At 39.0% G+C, this 21,975-nt stretch overlaps 1 protein-coding gene across 5 annotated transcripts in view; it reads right to left on the reverse strand.

Moving 5' to 3' along the window:
* The window catches only part of adam22 (ADAM metallopeptidase domain 22), a 192,699-nt gene extending 177,287 nt beyond the window's left edge, over positions 1-15,412 (reverse strand). For 4 of the 5 annotated variants that reach the window (XR_009808796.1, XM_061915579.1, XM_061915577.1 and 1 more), the window contains exons 1-3: positions 15,101-15,412; positions 14,843-15,006; positions 92-168 (exon numbers count right to left, since the gene is read on the reverse strand). Coding sequence is in view for 4 of the 5 variants with exons in the window: in XM_061915579.1 (XP_061771563.1) it covers positions 92-168; positions 14,843-15,006; positions 15,101-15,227 (368 nt within the window). In the remaining variant the exon portion in view is untranslated. The remainder of the gene's footprint in view (positions 1-91; positions 169-14,842; positions 15,007-15,100) is intronic. The other variant, XM_061915578.1, reaches the window with a different exon arrangement.
* Between the last annotated feature and the right edge of the window lie 6,563 nt (positions 15,413-21,975).

Here is a 21,975-nt window from a genome sequence, read left to right on the forward strand (position 1 = left end):
CACTCCACTTTTTACTGTAAATCATCTCATACTATGACGGAGCCTCTAAATGATCCTACCATAGCAAACGTACTAGCAAGAGCAGACTTACTGGTTTAGCTCCACATCCAAGGTGAACTTCCTGCCAAAAGCCTCTACTTGAAAACTGGCCTGGGCCACATGGTTCATCTGAAAGAGGACAAAGCAGAAAGGATGACAAAGCTTCAGCTATTAGCGCCTCATTCATGGATCAAAACATGCATCAGACAGATGTACATTGATGGATAGCTTCAAGCGCTCTTCACAAACTGGCAGCTCATTAACACATCGGTGTTCATTAAATCTTCTTGATATTAAAATATTAAGCAAAAGCGCACACACACACAACAAACCAACATGGTTCAGGAGTTGTGGAAGTGGATACAATTTTGTAAAAAATAATTTTAACGTAACTTCAAAATGTCAGCTATCTACTGGTATTGATAGTTCATTTTTGTACAAAAATTGAGCTAAATTTTGAAAACTGTCTTCTTCTTAGTTGCATTATGCAGTCACTTTTTATGAGATACTGTATGTTCAATTTAGAAATGTTTTTTTATTTTTAAAATAACTTTTTTTATTCACACCTATGCACCAGACACATAAATATAAAGAAATTGGTGCATGTATCCTGGAATTCACCAGTGGCAAAAACACTGCTGATCAGAACATGATTTCCTTAAAGGGTATATGCACTTTTTTGGGGAATTTTGCCTATTATTCACAATACCTATGTGAGACAAGAACATGTTTTTTTTATGCATTCTAAATGTAAATTTTAAAATACGACTTGTGCTCGACATACATGTCGTGACCTGCATATTATAGTTTTTTTTAATTGTGAAGACAATTTTACAAACTAGCAATGTTTTATCAAAAATACGTAACACAATTCACAAAACCACACAACCAAACTGAAAAGTATCTCTTATAGATGCAAAATGAAGCACTGCAACTAAAACTACAAAACCAGTGGAGTTGGCACGTTGTGCAAATCATAATTAAAAACAGAATAAAATAATTTGCAAATCCTTTTCAATTTACCGGTATATTTAATTGAATAGACTGCAAAGATACGATATTTTATGTTCAAACTGAAAAAACTATTTTCTTTTTGAAAATAATCATTAACTTGGAATTTAATGGCAGCAACGCATTGCAAAAAAGTTGGCACAGAGGCATTTTTACCACTGCGTTACATGGCTATTTTTCTTTTAACAAATCTCAGTAAACGTTTGGGAACTGAAGATATCAATTTTTGAAGCTTTTCAGGTGGAATTATTTCCCATTCTGGCTTGATGTACAACTTAAGTTGTTCGACAGTCCCGGGGTCTCTGTTGTAGTATTTTACGTTTCATAATGCGCCACACATTTTCAATGGGACACAGGTCTGGACTAAAAGCAAGCCAGTCTCGTACCCGCACTTGATGATATGGATGTCATTTTAGTGTGTTAGCATTAGCAATTGGGAAAAAAAAAAACTGTAACCAAGGATTAGCGACATTGTTATTATAGGAGCTAAGACCTAGAAACTACTTTTAGTAACACGTTGTCTTGATCACAACAGTAACTAGTTTATGCAGCTTTAGATACACTGAACTTGAATAGTAGAACGTTGTGGCTATAAACCGAGAAGTTGGTCAACTTTGAAATTCAATTTAGACCTGAAGACATTGCTCTGAAGACACGGTTGCACCAAACTTTGTTTTATTTGTTTGTATTGTTTCGTTTTGTTTTAACTGTGAAGTGAAGATTATGATTAATTCATCAGTTAATCCGGGAACACAAGTCTTGTGCTGCAAAATATAAACATCTCATCAGTCAACATCCCAATGAAAGCAGACATTGTACAGTAAGTGATTGTTTTATTATGTTTGTAGTTCGTATTTTTTGTTTAGCACTTAGCTACGTGATGCTTAGTGTTTCATTTTTCTTAGATCTGCGTTTCACTCAGCTACTAAAACTTGTAGCTCATGCTCCTTATATTTCGGCTCAAAAATATGAGGTTCTGATCATCATTTGCCCCAAAGTCATTTTTGTTGGCTCTCATTAAAGTATTCTATGATTAGTAGTGTTGTTGTTGTTGAAGGAAATAGCAACATTGTGATGTGTCTGTGAAATTAATGCTTAAAATTACCAAAATGCATGAATATTACATGTTATTATGAATGTGTCTGAAATTACGTCATTTACTTACTGTATATACTTACAGCATGTAAATAAAACATTGTTGTAGGTTTTTGGATTTTTTTAGAGCACTTAACTGTCAGAGTAGACCGAATCCTCATTACCTGCATTGTTAGCTGACTTTTGCTAGCGTTTATTACGAAAGCACAAAAAAGACAAATACTTGTGTTCTTGTTTCACATATGAATTGTAAATGACATGCAAAAATACAAAAAGTGCAGATCCCCTTTGAGAAAAAGCATCATGTTAACAGAACCCAAGATATGTTAGAAATCTCTTAATTGCTATATGATGTTTGTACCATGTACAATTAAACTATGGAATCTGGTTTTGTTGACTTTAAATGGGCATGTCCTTTCTTAGAAAATATTCTGGGGTGCTTAAAATTGTTTTATTTGATTCTAATTGCAATTCTAATTAATTCGGATTCTCAATCAAGTCATAATTTTCAATAATCATTTAAAAATGTATAATTGTTTAGGCCATATCCGCGCTTACTCGCTGGGTGTATGTGTCATACATCAACAGGAAAAAAGAGCTTTTGTAACCTGTTGTGAAAAAGTTTTATTATAATTTTTATACCAAAAAATATACTGTTAAAATCGGTTGGAATCAAGAATCGAAATCGAATCGTAAGTTGTTGTAGGATTCCCATCCCTGGTAGGGATAGCAATTTATATGTATTAAATGGCTGTCTTCCATAGATATGCTTGCTCTATTGGGCTGCTATGGAAAAAAAAAAACATTTCACATACATCAGACAGATAGATCTGCATTAATGGATGGCTGCAGAAGCTCTTGAATGCACCAGTGACACAATTACATTATTCCCTTCTCTTTACTTATCATTCTCACATAACCCCTGAATGGATGGATGGATGGATGGATGGATGGATGGATGGATGTTTTATTCATCTACAAGAGAAATTCACAACTTTTTGTACCAAATCTAAACTGGCTTAATAAGTAATTTAGAAAATGGATGGATGTAGTATTGGGGGGAAATTTTTGCAATTTTGATGATTTTTTTTCCAATAGAAAATGACGAAAGAAACTAGCAAAAGACTGATTATCAATATTTGCTAGAGGTTTTTTTTGTTTTTGTTTTTATTTACATTTTAACAAAACCATTTATGCCCAGAATGATTCAGTTCAAACATATTTCAATATTGAATACAGTGCAATATTCCACATTATAATGGAAGTTAGTAGTAGTTCCTCAAAATTATACATATTTATAAATTATAAAATATTTAAAATATATTTTTTATAGTTTATTTATTTTTTAAATGTTATGAATTATTTGTTATAAATATTTAAAAAAACTTCTACATTTTGCCAGATTCCCAGCTATCATTTGACGACTAATAATCACATTACCAAAAATGATTTGTCCAGCAAATGAATCATTCTGGGCTGAAATGTGATATGTTTAAAAACATATGCATTATTATGGTTGCATGTGTGTGTTGGATTGGTCTGAAGGACAATTCTCATCTCTTACTAGGGTTGGACGCAGATGGTGCAAAAGCATGGGGCTTCCTTCATTGATATATTACAAACCCTCGGGACAATGAGTCACATCAGTGCAGGTCAAACCAGGGAAGCCCCTAACTCCTGCCCCCTCCCTCCGCCATGTCGGTGCCACGGATTCCCTTCATAACGGCGTGGAAGCTTCATGACAACAAGAGGAGGAGGGGATGGAGATCAACCAAGGCTCACACGTTCCCCAGAGAGCACACGCTCTATTGTTTGTATGCGTGAGTCTGCTCCATGCATACAGGAGTGGCTAAAATACATACGTAATGGCAGCCCTCTAGATGACAGTTCATAAAGAATATTGAATCTTTGATGGAAGATGTGAAGACAGCACCAGTGTTTATTCACCAATTCAAAAAAAGTCAGGGATGTGGGCAGCAGGCTTCTGCAAAATGTTAAATTCATGAAGGAATATCTCCCAAATTTCAATTTAATTCCATTAATTTAAATTCTGGTTGAAATCACGGAATAGAACTGCCATTCAAATTCAAATGTAAGGAATAGTAATTGTAAATCCAATTTAGTGTATTACAGAATTATGCTTTGCACTATATATGCAGCATATTCCATACAAGACTGTGTTACATATTTCATAGAAATATCATTACAACCTCATTTACTCATTATACTTTTAATTTCTCAAATTTAGACACATATTAAGTATAATAGATCAATTTAGACTTGGACAAACTTTAATGATCCACAATGGATATACACCATATGTTTCAATTTCAGCAAATGTTTTTTGTCGACAACAATGAACGAAAGCATCTTCTATAAAAACAAGTGATTTAATTACTTCCAAATTATGGAAATTGGTAAAATTATTTTCCGGAATGCTATACTTTATCCAAGTATTCAAAACAGATGGAATTTGTGTTTAATGTTAGTGTTTGTTCAATGTTTTTAGTATTTTGCCCAAGTCTTTTTAAAAAGTGACAAATTATTCCTGTTACAAAACTAGGCACTCAAAGAGCTTCTATGAATTGCAATACATTTAATTCCTTTTCCTGTAATTACAATTCAACTTCTTGTAGGGCGGAGCCTATTCAAATAAAATTGTAATTCTCCAAATGAAATTAATTGAGAGTCCAAATTCGGAACTTCCACTTGCATACAAATTCAATTTTTTTCTTTTAAACATGTTCAAATCAATTAACCACTGCCATGACCTAAAAAACGTGCTGTCTTATTGTCATTATAAGCCATTTTATAAAGTGGTACCTCGGTTTTTGTAAGTAATCCATGTAAAAGGCTCCAATATAAAAACTATAAAAACAAAAGAAATACTGCGCACATACAAAATAATGCAAATGCAATTAAAAAAAACAAAAAAATAATTGATCAATTTAACATTTAACAGCATGTTTACCTTTATTGACTCTTGTTGGCGAAGACAGCAATAAGTGTCAAGGAAGGATAAGAGTGAAGAGCAACGCGAACCCCACTTTCCTGCTTTTAAATTTGATAGTCTTTCTCACCTTTTTTATCAAAGTGCTGGGTCTTGCAACGTTCTTTGGCCCCATGGAGCCTTATTTTTCAGTCATAATCAATTTTAAAAAGTACAGAGACTGATTCAACAACATGTGGAATTTTTGGTTTGGGCACTCCTTTATACAAAATGATTTGCAGGCAAACAGGCCAAGTTTGTAACACGCAATGTTTGGACAATAACTACGATACAAAAATGTGTTGCAGTATATGCAAACAAACCACTTTCCTCCAAACGAGTCAGAGCTTTTCTTCCGGTCACTTGCACACACAACAGTGACCGGCAGAAAAAGAGTGTAGTTATTAGAATTACTGACGTATAGTGTGCATTTGATTGTCACTACAGCACTAACCACCTTAAAAATGAGGTTCTAATACAATATGTTTAGTTGCATTTTTTGGGCCAAGAAAAGGCGTCAAGGCCTCAATGCATTTTCTATAATAACAGACAAAAATACACGGTCTGCTTTCAATTGAGATACTTGTTTTTCCACCAAAACATCAATAGCACTTTGCTGGAGTCCTCTGCTAATGGATAGTTATAGATAGCATTTGGGATTTAAAAATAGTCAAAGTCCATAAATAACATCCTGCATGTGTGTCACATCCTTTCAAAACTAAGCTTGACAGGTTTGTTTTTAGATTGTGCTGCTAAAAACAGCCAGGAACTGATCAAACTGGTGTTGAGGTGACATCAGATGATGATTGCCAGTTAGCTTTAAAAGGGAATTGCACTTTTTTGGAGTTTTTCCAATTGATTACAATCATTATGTGAAACAAGACAACAAAACTATTTTTTTTGATATTGCACTTTAATATGTAAAAATGTCTCGTTCTTGGTGGCTAGCAATGCAGCTAATGGGAGCAATCAATTATACCGCTAAATCACTTTGAAAATGCATTAAAAAACTGTCACAATTACTAATTTACTTTTCGTAACCCGTATAATAACCAAACTGTAGCGACATGGTTATTGTAAGAGCGAACACTCTGGAACTCTTTTTCTAGCATGCATCGGTATTAGCCGTAAAAGCCAACGACAGCGAGAGATAAGCTAGCTTCTACGTCAGTATGTAATGCGTTTGAGTTTGTAATGCACAACACTGCAATAGAACATCAACCTGTACTGACTAAAAAACATGAACAGTCACATATATATATATATATATATATATATATATATATATATATATATATATATATATATATATATGATTGTTCATGTTTTACAATATATATATATATATATATATATATATATATATGATTGTTCATGTTTTTCAGTATATATATATTTCTATATATATGTGAGATGGATATATATATATATATCTATATACATACATATATATATATATATATATATATATATATATATATATATATATATATATATATATATATATATATATAAGATGATTGCATTACATCCGGAGATGCTTTCTTCTTCATTCACCTTAGGAGAATGGAGCCTTGGCCAGGAGAACTTGATATCTTCAGACGGTGTCCAGCGGTCATTGGGTGTTTCGACCCAGAACCGTAACACCCTACCGCTGGTGGGCCGGCAGTGGTGGCCAAGTCACTGCCTATCTCCTCCTCCTGGCTTCCAGCTCATCTCATCTCTCCTGCTCCATAACCAGCAAGAGGCTCTCTCCGCTGCCTCCCCCATCCTGCGAGCTGCTGTCTTTCTCTCCTTCCCTGTTATTCCCAAAGCTGTGAGCATTCTCCATACCGACTGGGCAGGGAATCCTCTGCAGCCGACCTCGACCGGGAACAGCCATGCCTGCCATCCTTTTCCCCTGCAGTCATTTAAAAGGTCCTGGTATTTAGCACTTTTCCTTTCAAAGGCTTGGTCGCAACCTTCTTCCCATGGGACTGTGAGTTCAATGAGAATTATCTTCTTTGCCTCTTCAGACCACAGCACCACATCCGGTCTCAGGGTTGTTTGTACAACCTGGGGGAACTGCAGCCTTCCTCCCAGGTCTACCTTCATATCCCAAGACCGTGCCATTTGCAGTAGGCTCTTTCTTGCTGTTGCTGTGGTTGGTGGCTTTTCTCCCTCCCTCACAAACTGGATGGATTTTGTTTTCCCTCAGGGTTGCTGTTTCTTGCATCTCTGCTGCTCCAAGGTGTTAGCCAGTGTCATGAGCACCTTGTCATGACGCCATCTGTATCTCCCTTGGGTGAGTGCTGTTTTACACCCTGACAGAATGTGTGCCATGGTACCCTTCTGCCCGCAAAGCTTGCATAGTGGATCCCCTCTCATGCCCCATCTGTGCAAGTTTGTTGGAGTCGGGAGTGTGTCATACACTGATCTCAGCAAGAAAGAGATGCGGAATGGTTCCAGCTTCCACAGATCTGCCCATGTGATCTTTCTCTTAGGGAGGTCCCATTTGGTCCAAGCTCCCTGGGACGCTAGTTCCACTGCTCTTGATATCCGACCTTCCTCTTCCAGGTTTCGTACTTCCTCCTGGACCATAGCTCTTCTTTCCCTGGGTTCTGCCTTACTCCATTGTTGGACATGGGAAGTTCCAAGACCCTGTCTCCCCTGTGCAAGGCATCCCTATGATGTCACGTAGCCTCAATATGCTCTCAACTTGTGCAACAGTTGTGTCAGCTGCCCACTTGCGTCCTGATCTTGTAGTGACGCCTGCGTGTCTGACTTATTCGTCCTGGGTGTCTCTGTATGTCATTAAGACTCTGCACTTTGCTACCTTGAATTCCTCCACCACGGATGACAAGGGAAGCTGGAGCTGTCCTGATCTTATGTAGAGGCCTACTGATGTGAAGCTTGGAGGTATTCCCAGCCATTTTCTGAGGTTCTTGCTGATCTTTCTTTCCACTCCTTCTACGCGTGTCATAGGGATGTCACACACTGTCAACAGCCACATGAGTCTTGGTAACAGTCCATGTTGGTAGAGCCATATTTTAAATTTACCAGGGAGTCCTGATTTTCCAATCTTCCTCAGCCACTCCTCTGTCTGCTTCTCTGTACTGGTGATGTTGTTCCTGTCAGTAAGTGAGCTGTCAAACCACTTTCCGAGGCACTTTATAGGGTTCTCCTCAATCGATGGAATCACTTCTCCTTGCACTTGCAGCTTGAACCTGTTCGTCAATTTACCTTTCCGGATCACCATGCTCCTTGATTTTTTGGGCTTAAACTTCATTCTGGACCATGTTGCCATGTGGTCCAGAACTGTTAGCACCCGTCTCGCCTCCACATGGGTTGTGGTCGTCACGGTGAGATCGTCCATGTAACCTCTTATTGGGGGTTGTTGAATGCCTGATTCCATTGCTGGTCCTCTGGCTTCTTTCCCAGCAGCTGTTATGAGGAGGTTCATACCCATGATAAAGAGGATGGGGTAGATTGTGCATCCAGTTACGATTCCCTTTTCCAGGTTTTGCCACTGAGTTGTGAAATTGGCTGTCTTGAAACGTATCTGGATGCCTCCAAAGTAGCTGGTTATCATTCCCTTGATGTGCAGAGGGATGTGGTAATGGTCTAGTGCAGTGTGAATGAGGGCGTGAGGGATTGATCCGTAGGCGTTAGCCAGATCGAGCCAGACAACAGTCAGGTTGTCTTTACTTGCTTTGGCCTCCCGGATCATCTGACTGAGAACTCCGGTGTGTTCCAGGCATCCAGAGAAGTCTGGTATTCCACCTTTTGGATAGAGGTGTCAACATATCCGTTCTCTGTCACGTATAAGGTCATCCTTTTTGCCAGTACAGAAAAGAAGATTTTGCCTTCTACATTTAGAAGTGATATTGTACGGAATTGATTTATGGTTGAGGAGTTCTCTTCCTTTGGCACAAAACAGCCTTCTGCCTTCTTCCAGCATGATGGAATGGTGCCTTTTTCCAGATTCTCCGGAACAGCATCCACAGCCTCCGAAGGAGCATCGGGCATTTTTTGTATACCTTATAGGGTATACCACTGGGGCCAGGGGCAGATCATGTTCTGGCCTTTTTCACCACATCTTGGATTTCCTTCCAGAATGGTTCACCGATGTTGAGCTCCTTTCTTGGTTTTTCCGAGCTGCCGATGTTATGGTTGGCACCCAGAGCCTGGTTTTTGCAGGTGTCATTATGGGTTTCCCTTAGGAACGCCTCCACATCTTCCCTCGAGCTGGTTAGCATTCCGGATTTTGCTTCACCCAGTAGTTTCCTGGTGAATCTGAAAGGGTTTTTGGTGAACTGTGCTCTTCTGTTCTCCCTCTCCTTCCTCCTCTTCCGAATTTTTCTGCTCTACGGAGTCTGCAAAGACGTTGCCGAAGTTGCCTTGTCAGATCCTTGATGCCTTCCCTTTCCTCGACAGTGGCTCTTTTGAACTGTTTGTTTAGAGTTTTGATTTCCTTCCTTAGGCGATGGATTTCTCTTTCTCTTCTGCTTGGCTGATGCGCCAATTTGGTGTAAGCCTTCTTGTCCTCCATCCCAAAACGCTCCCTTGCCAGATTGTACGTTATCGTTGTGAGTGTATTGACTTTCTGTTCAGCTGTTCCTGCTAGAGCGGCTTCTAGCACTTTGTCAAGGTCTTCGTCTAGTTGGTTCCATTCTATCCACATTCAGAATTGTATGGCAGTCGTAAGTGATCCCGGAGTGACCACGCTGTAAGCCAGCCATGAAATTTGCAGAATTGTCCGGTATTTTTGCCAAATGTTCCATCTTTACCAAGAGCCCCTCGACGCCGAAGTAAATTCTGGAGATGCCATCTTGTTAAGAAAAGGCGTTAACAAAATTAAAGCATGTAAACAACATACGCAAATGTGCGATAAAATAATTGTCGGCGTTAATGGATTGATGAGTTAACGCGTAATCAACGCATTAATTTGCCCACCCCTAATATATATATATATATATATATATATATATACTGAAAAACATGAACAGTCATATATATGTGTAGGCTCTGCGATGAGATGGCGACTTGTCCAGGGTGTACGCCGCCTTCCACCCGATTGTAGCTGAGATAGGCACCAGCCCCCCCCTGCGACCCTGAAGGGAATAAGCAGTAGAAAATGGATAGATAGATGTATATGTATGTATATATATATATAAATATATATATATATATATATATCCATCCATCCATCCATTTTCTACCGCTTATTCCCTTTCGGGGTCGCGGGGGGCGCTGGCGCCTATCTCAGCTACAATCGGGCGGAAGGCAGGGTACACCCTGGACAAGTCGCCACCTCATCGCAGGGCCAACACAGATAGACAGACAACATTCACACTCACATTCACACACTAGGGCCAATTTAGTGTTGCCAATCAACCTATCCCCAGGTGCATGTCTTTGGAAGTGGGAGGAAGCCGGAGTACCCGGAGGGAACCCACGCATTCACGGGGAGAACATGCAAACTCCACACAGAAAGATCCCGAGCCTGGATTTGAACCCAGGACTGCAGGAACTTCGTATTGTGAGGCAGACGCACTAACCCCTCTGCCACCGTAATATATATATATATGTATATATTAATATATATATATATCTCTATATATATATATAATATATATATTTATATATATATATATGTGAGATGGATATATATATATATATATATTAATATATATATATATATATATATACAGATATATATATATATATAATATATACATATATATATATTTATATATATATATATGTGAGATGGATATATATATATATATATATATATATATATATATATATATATATATATATATATATATATATATATATATATATACATATACATCTATCTATCCATTTATCCATTTTCTACTGCTTATTCCCTTCAGGGTCGCAGGGGGGGGGGCTGGTGCCTATCTCAGCTACAATCGGGTGGAAGGCGGCGTACACCCTGGACAAGTCGCCATCTCATCGCAGAGCCTACACATATATATATATATATATATATATATATATATATATATATATATATATATATATATATATATATATATATATATATATGACTGTTCATGTTTTTCAGTATATATATATATATATATATTAGGGGTGGCCAAATTAATGCGTTAATTACGCGTTAACTCATCAATCTATTAACACCGACAATTATTTTATCGCACATTTGCGTATGTTGTTTACATGCTTTAATTTTGTTAACGCCTTTTCTTAACAAGATGTCATCTCCAGGATTTACTTCGGCGTCGAGGGGCTCTTGGTAAAGATGGAACATTTGGCAAAAATACCGGACAATTCTGCAAATTTCATGGCTGGCTTACAGCATGGTCACTCCGGGATCACTTACGACCGCCAGACAATTCTGAATGTGGATAGATCGGGCCGTTTTGGACTGAATGACGCGTGCTTGCTAGACCGGCTAGCTAGCATGGGAATACTTTGCCGGCTACATCCAGCGGCTTGTGATGCAGCGGAGTATTTGTGTTGTCTATTTATGAATAATGCAGACGAGGAGTGTTGGCTGAGTTCTTAACGTTTACTTTCAGTGCGTGCATTTCACAACATACAAGATGCCGTCATGGCGACACAACCTATACCGGGCTACCGCGCATGCTCGTCACTCCTGTTGCATGCTGGGTAGGGTAGTTCTTTTTTTCCCTAGCTCATAACATCACAAATAGTACCATGTATATGCGTTCAGTTTATCAAAGCACCAAGCAAACAATCGGAAAATTCCCATCATATCAATTCCTAGATATGGTCATAATTATTTTAAGTGCACTACGCAGAATAAACACAACATTATTAATATTGCTACTACGGATAATTTGATCAAAAATTCCCTAAAACAGCCCACTACCTATAATATAGGTTTTTTAAACATAAGACCCTGATTTAAAAAAAATGTTTCTGCTGTTACCTCAGAAATTGCCTGTTCAGATGTTATGATTGTGGCTCAGAGATTTGTATGTAGATTATATTTATTTTCCATAACAAACAGGATAACTTAAATACCCTGGCAGTGGCAATAAGCTTAAATGTTTGTATTTACATTTTTTTAGTTGATTTTCATAAAATATGCTATTTAACTGCTACTGTTTAACAAGGACTGATTTAAATTGTGTTTGCACAAAAAAATGTTTTGGCGCTTTTGTTCATGTGGGAGAATATTCCAATAAAGGTGCACTACACACTACTTTTGAATTCATTATTGGGCTTTACGTATACAATGCAGTTAATCGCGATTAATAGGAGAAATAGTGCGATTAACTTCGATTATATATATATATACACTGTATATATATATATATATATATATATATATATACTGTATATATATATATATATACATATATATATATATATATATATATATATATATATATATATATATACATATATATATATATATATATGTATGTATATATATATATATAAAAAGCTCTATTTTGGTTTCATCTGACCACATGACATTCTCCCAATCCTCTGCTGTATCATCCATGTATCCATTTTGGTATTAACTCAACTCGTCGTGTTTGGAGAAAGAAGAATACTGAGTTGCATCCCAAGAACACCAAACCTACTGTGAAGCATGGGGGTGGAAACATCATGCTTTGGCGCTGTTTTTCTGCTAAGGGGACCGGTCAATTGATCCGTGTTAAGGAAAGAATGAATGGGGCCATGTATCGTGAGATTTTGAGCCCAAACCTCCTTCCATCAGTGAGAGCTTTGAATAGTTGACCAAATACTTATTTTTCACCATAATTTACAAATAAATTATTTAAAATTCCTACAATGTGAATTCCTGGATTTTCCCCCCACATTTTGTCTCTCACAGTTGAAGTGCACCTATGATGAAAATTACAGACCTCTGTCATCATTTTAGGTGGGAGAACTTGCACAATCGGCGGCTGACTAAATACTTTTTTGCCCCACTGTATATATATATATATATATATATATATATATATATATATATATATATATATATATATATATATATATATATATATATATATATATGTATAAATATATATATACATATATACTGTATATATATATGTATTCATATATATATATATATATATATACATACATATATATATATATATGTATATATATATATATATATATATATATATATATATATATATATATATATACTGACTGAAAAACATTGTTCATGTTTTCAGTCAGTAAAATGTATTAGCCCACATTCCATGTTCTGTTTGTACACAGCTAGCCAGACAGCGTATGTACTGCATATTACATAATCTTATGAAAATGTCTGTTATTACTTTGAGACCAACAACAGTGATTCCCATTAGCCACATCTTCCAAGCATTTTTTAATCATCTTTAAAATCCTAATAAAATAAAAGACGTATGTGTTCTTGTCTCTCGTAATCATTGTGAACGATAGGTAAAATAAAAAATAAAAAGTTCCCGTTTAACTCCTTTCTTGATACACGTTATATATTAATTCTAATGCAAGATGAGAAACTAATTGACGATGTCTGGAGGTGACTTATGTAAGGTAACACTTGTGGTATACTGTTCTATATGTTACTTGATGGGTATGTATTGGTATTTAATGATAAAATGATAAATGGGTTGTACTTGTATGGCGCTTTTCTACCTTCAAGGTACTCAAAGCGCTTTGACATTACTTCCACATTTACCCATTCACACACACATTCACACACTGATGGAGTGAGCTGTCATGCAAGGCGCCAACCAGCACCCATCAGGAGCAAGGGTGAAGTGTCTTGCTCAGGACACAACGGACGTGACGATGTTGGTACTAGGTGGGATTTGATCCAGGGACCCTCGGGTTGCACACGGCCACTCTTCCACTGCGCCACGCCGTGTTACAGGGAGACAAAGGGGTCTGATTGCTTGGACAAAGCAAAAACACATATCTGCTTTGCATTGAGCACAGAGATGCTAACACTGCAGCACTTATTTGCTTAATAGGAGCAGCCACATTGTCTAAAATGCTCTTTGAGAGGCGATTATCGTTTTGCTTGTTCAATGAAAGCTTTCCAAAGTATATCAGGCAGTTAAGCCCAACAGACATGCATGCATTCCAAATGTATGGGAACAACTGATTGAATTATTTACTGCTGCACTTTGAAATTATACACCCCACATTGATTGATACGCTATTTTCAAAATGAAGGTGGACAACTATAATAAAATGGTAACTGATGATTAGAATTAATTATTACTGTACTTGAATATTATTTGTTTAGCAATAAATGTGCAGCTGAGATAGGCTCCAGCACCTCCCGCGACCCCAAAAGGGACAAGCGGTAGGTAAATGGATGGATGGTTGGTTATCCAAGAGCTTGTGACCCCTAGTGAAATAATCATGCAACAGCAATTTGTGGCATTTTGCATATTCGTTATTGGAAGTTTTAAATGGACATTGAAGGCCAAAAACAGCATTATTATCCGGTATTCGTGTTAGGGACGGAGGTAGAAATTTACTAAAAACCCTTTTTTTTTATTGTTATGGAATGTCATGTATTTCATATTTATTCATAAAAGGTCAGCAATTACGTCTTATTATCACAAGTATTATATATGTTTACCGCACGCATGGATGTTATGTGTTTTGCAATTATATCCCCAACACAGATGCTGAATGCAAACATGTAAACAACCAGCACCGAGCAACAAAACACGGCGTGCATACCTGCGGGGATCCGAGGCTGCCCCTCACCCGGGTGCTGAGCTGATCGTGGCCGATCTGGCTGTGGTTGTGTCGGCTGTAGAGCAGGCGGACAGGCAGCGTGTCCTCCTTGCCCAGAAACCTGCCTTCTTTTTTATGAGGCGCATTGAAGATGGACGAGACGCCTGCTGAAAGAAAGGGAAAACCATTCATTAAGAGGACAAATTAAAAAAAAACATCCTCCTCTAAATGAAAACAGACACAAATAATCCTACAAACTACCATTAAGGGGCTGGAGGTTGTTCTGGTGACCGACGTGCATCAATCCGCAGATGAACAAAAGGGAAATCCACCATTGAGAGCGCACCATCGTCATCCTCATCGTCACCATTTTCTCCTTCTTCTCCATCTCTGTGGCTGGGAAATGACAAAACAATGCAGTAATCCAGGAGCGGGCTCCTGTCTTCGCAAGGGGAGGCTGCTGGTCTGGGTTCTGCAGTCCCTGTGATGGGAGGCCAATGGGGGTGGGATGGAAGAGGGAGTTCGGACGAGACGGAACGCCGAGCGCGTACTGCGCGCACCAATACACCGCGGTTCAGCGGCAGCGAGTGGGAGAGGGGGGGAGGGAGGGATGGAGGCCAGGGGACACCTCCTTAAAACACATCAATATCCAGCAGCTCACTGCAGAAAACATAAGCAAGCAAGGAAGAAAGGGGGGCGGGGGGGGGGGGGGGGCTTTTTATTTTGTATAGTTCATACTTTCAGCAGATTTACATTCCGATGACTACCCAGCTGGCATTCATTTAACGTTCAAATGTTGAAAACATTTAACATAGAATGGTTGAAGGAACGTTGACAACATTCCAATAAATCACTGTGGAAATATTAACAAAAATGTACATGTTAACTTTATTTATAGTCCTTATCAGTGACGTGCTGTCAGGGGAGGCAAGTGAGGCAGTGTCTCTCCTGCCACCAGGTGGCTTAACCATGAGATGTTCCAAAACGAAGTAATAAAATAAAATAAGTTTTAACATTTATCTTTTGGTTTATGCTTTCTATGTGATTTTGGTGTGGTTCCTGTATATTTTGATAATGTTCATGGTCAAAATCGGGGAAATTCCATGTTCCATCCATCCATCTTCTTCCGCTTATCGGAGGTCGGGTCACGGGGGCAGCAGCCTAAGCAGGGAAGCCCAGACTTTCCTCTCCCCAGCTATCTCATCCAGCTCTTCCCGAGGGATCCCGAGGTGTTCCCAGGCCAGCCGGGAGACATAGTCTTCCCAATGTGTCCTGGGTCTTCCCCGCGGCCTCCTACCGGTTGGACGTGCCTTAAACACCTCCATAGGGAGGCGTTCGAGTGGCATCCTGACCAGATGCCTGAACCACCTCATCTGGCTCCTCTCGATGTGGAGAAGCTGCGGATTTACTTTGAGCTCCTCCCGGATGGCAGAGCTCCTCTCCCTATCTCTATTTCGGCCGCTTAATTCCTGATCAAAACAATGCAGCAGATGAGAAGTGAGGCAGACACAGGCGGTGCTTCCACGGCTACTGTGTATTGGGCGTGTGCGTGCGAGGGGGCGCATGCTTATTGCCACGGGGAAAAGGCAGGTCTTAAGGCAGAAAGTACCTCTGCCTCAAGGTAGGGGGCAATATATTGTCAACTTGCAGTTCAATGCCTCAGCAGTACTCTAACTCTCCACACTGGGAGAAGTGGGGGCGCTAAAACTAGCAGACACAGGTCTCTCCAGCGGAATCAAGCTTTTTTTTCTTTTCTTTTTTTTTTTTAACTTTATGACAAACATAGAATTTTTATTAGAGTAAGCCAGCGTTTGTGGGTGTTTTTTGTCAGATGCAAAAATATTGTTTAATATCTTTAATATCTTTAATACACATAGGTCGGTTCGAATTCAAAACTTCTTTTTATTCACGTTTTTCCCCAGCATTTTTTTCTTGGCTTAATTCGTAAGAAATGGCAACATGACATTTTCATGTGTGAAAAATACACTCGAGCCTGCTCAAAAATTGCAACCAAGTCAATTAGACATCCATCCGAGCTTGTCAGATTTATTTTGCCAATAACAGTTTAGTCTTCAACATAATTTTTTTCCGTAAAAACTTTAAGCATCAGTATCTAGCAGGAAAATTAAGTTTCAGTAGTAGTTTAATGTTGGTGACACAGTAAAACAGAAGCAAGCATTGGTTTCCTGGAAATTTCTAATATTTATCAGATAAAATAGAAAAAAGTACACCCTGGGAAAACTATGCTATGAGGCCTTCTTTGTAAAACTTTTTTTTTTAAATAGTTAAACATTGACTCCCAGGGAATATAAAATTAGACATTCTCTTCACTAGAGGTGGGAATCTTTGGGGACCTCATGATTGGATTATGATTCTGGAGCTACGATTCGATTAAAAATCGATTATTAATGCATCTCTAATTTATGTATATCGATGCAGTTTTAAAATTTATTTTTGTTTCACTAAATTAGTGTTTACCAATTTTAACTTCCAAAAAAATATTTGGAATAAGAAACAGTTTAGTTTAATAAATGTGGGAATTAATTTATGAGAATGTATGCAAAACTGGTGCCGATAATAAGGGAGCTATCTCAGTAAGGTGGCTCGCTGCAATCAGCCAAATTTTAGCACAGTCGGCATTACTTTCTTTACAATAAATGAATTGATTATCAATTATTGACGTTTACTAATCGAATCTATAATTTTCCATGTCCGAATTGCGATGCATATCAAAATCAATTATGTCCTCCACCTTTACTATTGACTTTGTCAATCTGCTTAAGACAGTTGCCAGTGCCACTGTTTCTTTTTCAGAACCCTTTCCAATGTTATGATGGCAAGAAAAGGGCACGTGTGGGGAAAATCGCATGGATTAAAACATTGCTTTTCCGGACGATTTGTGGAAAATTTACATGTTTTAATTTTGCTGTACACGTGCTAAAATAGAAAAACAGTAAGAAAATCATCTAACTTGTTTTTTTACTCTGTAGATGCTGCTATTGCCACATGTAAAGCCACGCAGAGTAAAATTATGACAACAATGTCTATGTAGTAAGTTACATTTTTTGATTTGCTATTCATGTACAAAAGTAAAAAAAAAAAAAAGATCTAACTTGTTTTTTTCCCTGTAGATGCTGCTATTACCACATTTAAAAACCACGGGGAGTAAAATTATGACTACAAAGTCAATGGGATAAGCTTAATTTTTCTTGATTTGTTATTCATGTGCAAAAACGTAAACAAAAACAAAAAAAAATCCTCTGTAGATGCTGCCATTGCCACATTTAAAACCACAGAAAGTAAAATTATGGTCATCATATCTTTTTTTCTAGAAAGAAAAAAAAACTATTGATCATTATGCAGATCTACATCTCACTCCAATAGTACTTATTTAAGATCTGTATGTAGAATTTTAGCTTCTGTAGCCGAGGATCGGACCGCCAAGTGCCCTGCCTTCGGCTGTCGCCCAGCTCACAATGCACCCGACCTCTATGGCCCCTGCTATGGGTGGTGAGCCCATTGGAGGGGGGACCCACGTTGCCTCTTCGGGCTGTGCCCGGCCGGGCCCCATGGGAACAGGCCCGGCCACCAGGCGCTCGCCATCGTGCCCCACCTCCGGGCCTGGCTCCAGAGGGGGGCCCCGGTGACCCGCGTCCGGGCGAGGGAAATCTGGGTCCATGATGTTTCTTCTTCATAAAGGTCTTCGAGCTGCTCTTTGTCTGATCCCTCACCTAGAACCTGTTTGCCTTGGGAGACCCTACCAGGGGGCTTTATGCCCCCGGACAACATAGCTCCTAGGATCATTGGGACACGCAAACTCCTCTACCACGATAAGGTTGCAGCTCAGAGAGGAGCGGGTACAAGCGCCCGAAATGAGTTTCCTCCGCCGTGTGGCGGGGCTCTCCCTTAGAGATAGGGTGAGAAGCTCTGCCATCCGGGAGGAACTCAAAGTAAAGCCGCTGCTCCTTCACATCGAGAGGAGCCAGATGAGGTGGTTCGGGCATCTGGTCAGGATGCCACCCGAACGCCTCCCTAGGGAGGTGTTTAGGGCAGGTCCAACCGGTAGGAGGCCACGGGGAAGACCCAGGACACGTTGGGAAGACTATGTCTCCCGGCTGGCCGGGGAACGCCTCGGGATCCCCCGGGAAGAGCTAGACGAAGTGGCTGGGGAGAGGGAAGTCTGGGTTTCCCTGCTTAGGCTGTTGCCCCCGCGACCCGACCTCGGATAAGCGGAAGATGATGGATGGATGGATGGATGTAGAATTTTTTTTTTGTTTGATGTCAATTAAACTTTTTTACATTGCAATTTGCATTAAAAACAAGTATATTCAAATCATGGAAAACCTTTATCATTGAATTAGTTATGTTGTTGCCCTCGGTTTCATATACTGTAATATAGTAACTTCCTGTTGTGAAAGTTGTAGCTTTGTTTTGCCACTGTAAAATGCCCAGTCACGTACATCTGTAACAAAAACAACAAAACTTCATTACTGCAAGTTACTCAACAATTTAAGCATTTTGGTGATGAAGATTAAGTTTGTAAAATTCACTATTAGTACACATAGAGTTGGGCCTTCCACAGTACACTTATGTTGTAATGACCTACTCAGTGGCCTAGTGGTTAGAGTGTCCGCCCTGAGATTGGTAGGTTGGGATTTCAAACCCCGGACGAGTCATACCAAAGACTATAAAAAAAAATGGGACCTGCCTCCTTGCTTGGCACTCAGCATCAAGGGTTGGAATTGGGGGTTAAATCACCATAAATGATTCCCGGGCGCGGCACCGCTGCTGCCCACTGCTCCCCTCACTTTCCAGGGGGTGATCAAGGGGATGGGTCAAATGCAGAGGACAAATTTCACCACAACTAGTGTGTGTGAGACAATCATTGGTACGTTTTTTCACTAATGTAAGACATTAAACAATATCCAAATTGAAACTCACGTGTGAAACAATGTTGATTCCGGGACAACAATCAATATAGCCCAATAACATTACTTAGCTGGCACTTCAACCTTTATTCAAAGTTTAAACAACGTTGAAACTCAAGGTTGAAAAAACACTGTATTTAGAAAGGATTTTGCATAGTCATTATTCCGGTACTTTGTTTCACTGTTGATGTGTCAACAGTGAAACAACGTACCAGTATAAATGTTTCACACGTATGAGTAAAAACCTGTCACCTTTTTTTCAAACATTATCTCCTCTGAGCGCATTTGTTGTGTCCGGAAGACGAAAGCAATAAAAAAATGAAATAAAATAAAAAAATAAAATAAAATAAAGAAAAATAAAAAATAAATAAAATTAAAAAAAACACGCTGGAATCAAAGCTGCAAGCAGCGATGGACGGGACCAACTTTTGCTGGTGTTTCCTGCCTTTACCCATTCAACATATCTTTACCTTCCCATTATCTACCTTCCCTGCATCCTGGGGTCACACTGGTGCTTCTTTCTTTCACCCATACACGCTGGTGCTTCCTGCCATCACCCAGACAACATATCTTTACCTGCACATTACCTACCTTCCCTGCATCCTGGGGTCACACTGGTGCTTCTTTCTTTCACCCATACACGCTGGTGCTTCCTGCCATCACCCAGACAACATATCTTTACCTGCACGTTACCTACCTTCCCTGCATCCTGGGGTCACACTGGTGCTTCTTTATTGCTTTCGTCCTCTCCAAGGTTCTCATAGTCATCATTGTCACTGACGTCCCACTGGGTGTGAGTTTTCCTTGCCCTTATGTGGGCCTACCGAGGATGTCGTAGTGGTTTGTGCAGCCCTTTGAGACACTAGTGATTTAGGGCTATATAAGTAAACATTGATTGATTGATTGATGAGTTTTAACGTTAAACACGTACCAGAAAAAATGTTGAAATGACTTTGTAAAATCAATACCAAATTCAACGTTTTTTCAACTTTGAATAAAGGTTGAAATGCCAGCTTGATATACTGCCTCCTTCAGAGACCCTGCATCAGAATCATAACAGAAGAGCAAGAATGTTTTTGCATGCGCCAAATGTATGGAATAAAATTACTGCCTAAACACCACAAACACAGAATGTTTTTACTCACGCCCAACACTCCACAGGAAAAAAATACTTTTTTTTCCAATTTAAAAAACGATTTGCAAGTAAAACAAAAAAAAATTTCTACAAGTAAAAAAAACTAAACGATCTGCATGTATGAAAACTATGTTTCCATCCATCCATTTCCTACCGCTTGTCCCATTCAGGGTTGCGGGGGGTGCTGGATCCTATCTCAGCTGCATTTTTTTCCCAACGAAAAACACAATTGGCAAGTATACGATCAACGCTCAAGTTAAAACTTTTGACCGTAATATTCCACCCTGTGCAAGCCACACACTTTCACTCAGGGCACCCGTAATTAGCACTGTGCATCGCAGCATGCGGCGCTGCTGAGTCAATCGAAGCAGAAAGGTTTTATTTTTTAAAGAGAGTATGACCAACTTGTTTCCAAAGTTGGTCCCCAACAAGGCACCCTACCCTGTAGTCACGTGAGGTACTTTAACCAATCATTTAGGAGATCGTCTGGCCACACTCTCTCTACACACGGCTCTAAAATTTAGGCCATCCGAGCTACTGTTATTTGCACATGGTGCCCTCCGCTACATACTGTAGAAGAAGCAGAGTTGGGAGTAAAATGGCAGATAGAAAAGAGAGGAAACAAGCTCAAGTAGTTTCCCCTCTCTTCTGTCTGCCAGTTTACTCCCCACCAACCTCTTGTTATCTTTGTCGGTTAGGACCATGAGCAAATAACAGTAGCAATGACGCTTAAATTGACTCAGCAGCACTACCTGTCGTAGAATGCAAATTACGGGTGCTCTGAATTCAAGTGTGTGGAACATTACTGCCAAGTTTTAACTTGAGGATTTTTTTTTTTTAACTTACAAATCGTTTTTATTTAAATTAAAGAACATTGTTTTTACACTTGTGTATTGCTTTTTTAGTTGCAGAAAATGGTTCCATTACTTGCGAAAGTTTTTGTTTTTTAATTGAACAAAATTGTTTGTTTATACTTGCAAATCGTTTACCATACGTAAAAACATTTTTGTGTATGTGGAGTTTGAACTGTTCTGTTTTATACAGAACAGTTCCGCGTCACTGTTCTGTATAAA

Source organism: Nerophis ophidion, linkage group LG11 (assembly GCF_033978795.1).
Source record: "Nerophis ophidion isolate RoL-2023_Sa linkage group LG11, RoL_Noph_v1.0, whole genome shotgun sequence".
NCBI classification, from domain to species: domain Eukaryota; kingdom Metazoa; phylum Chordata; class Actinopteri; order Syngnathiformes; family Syngnathidae; genus Nerophis; species Nerophis ophidion.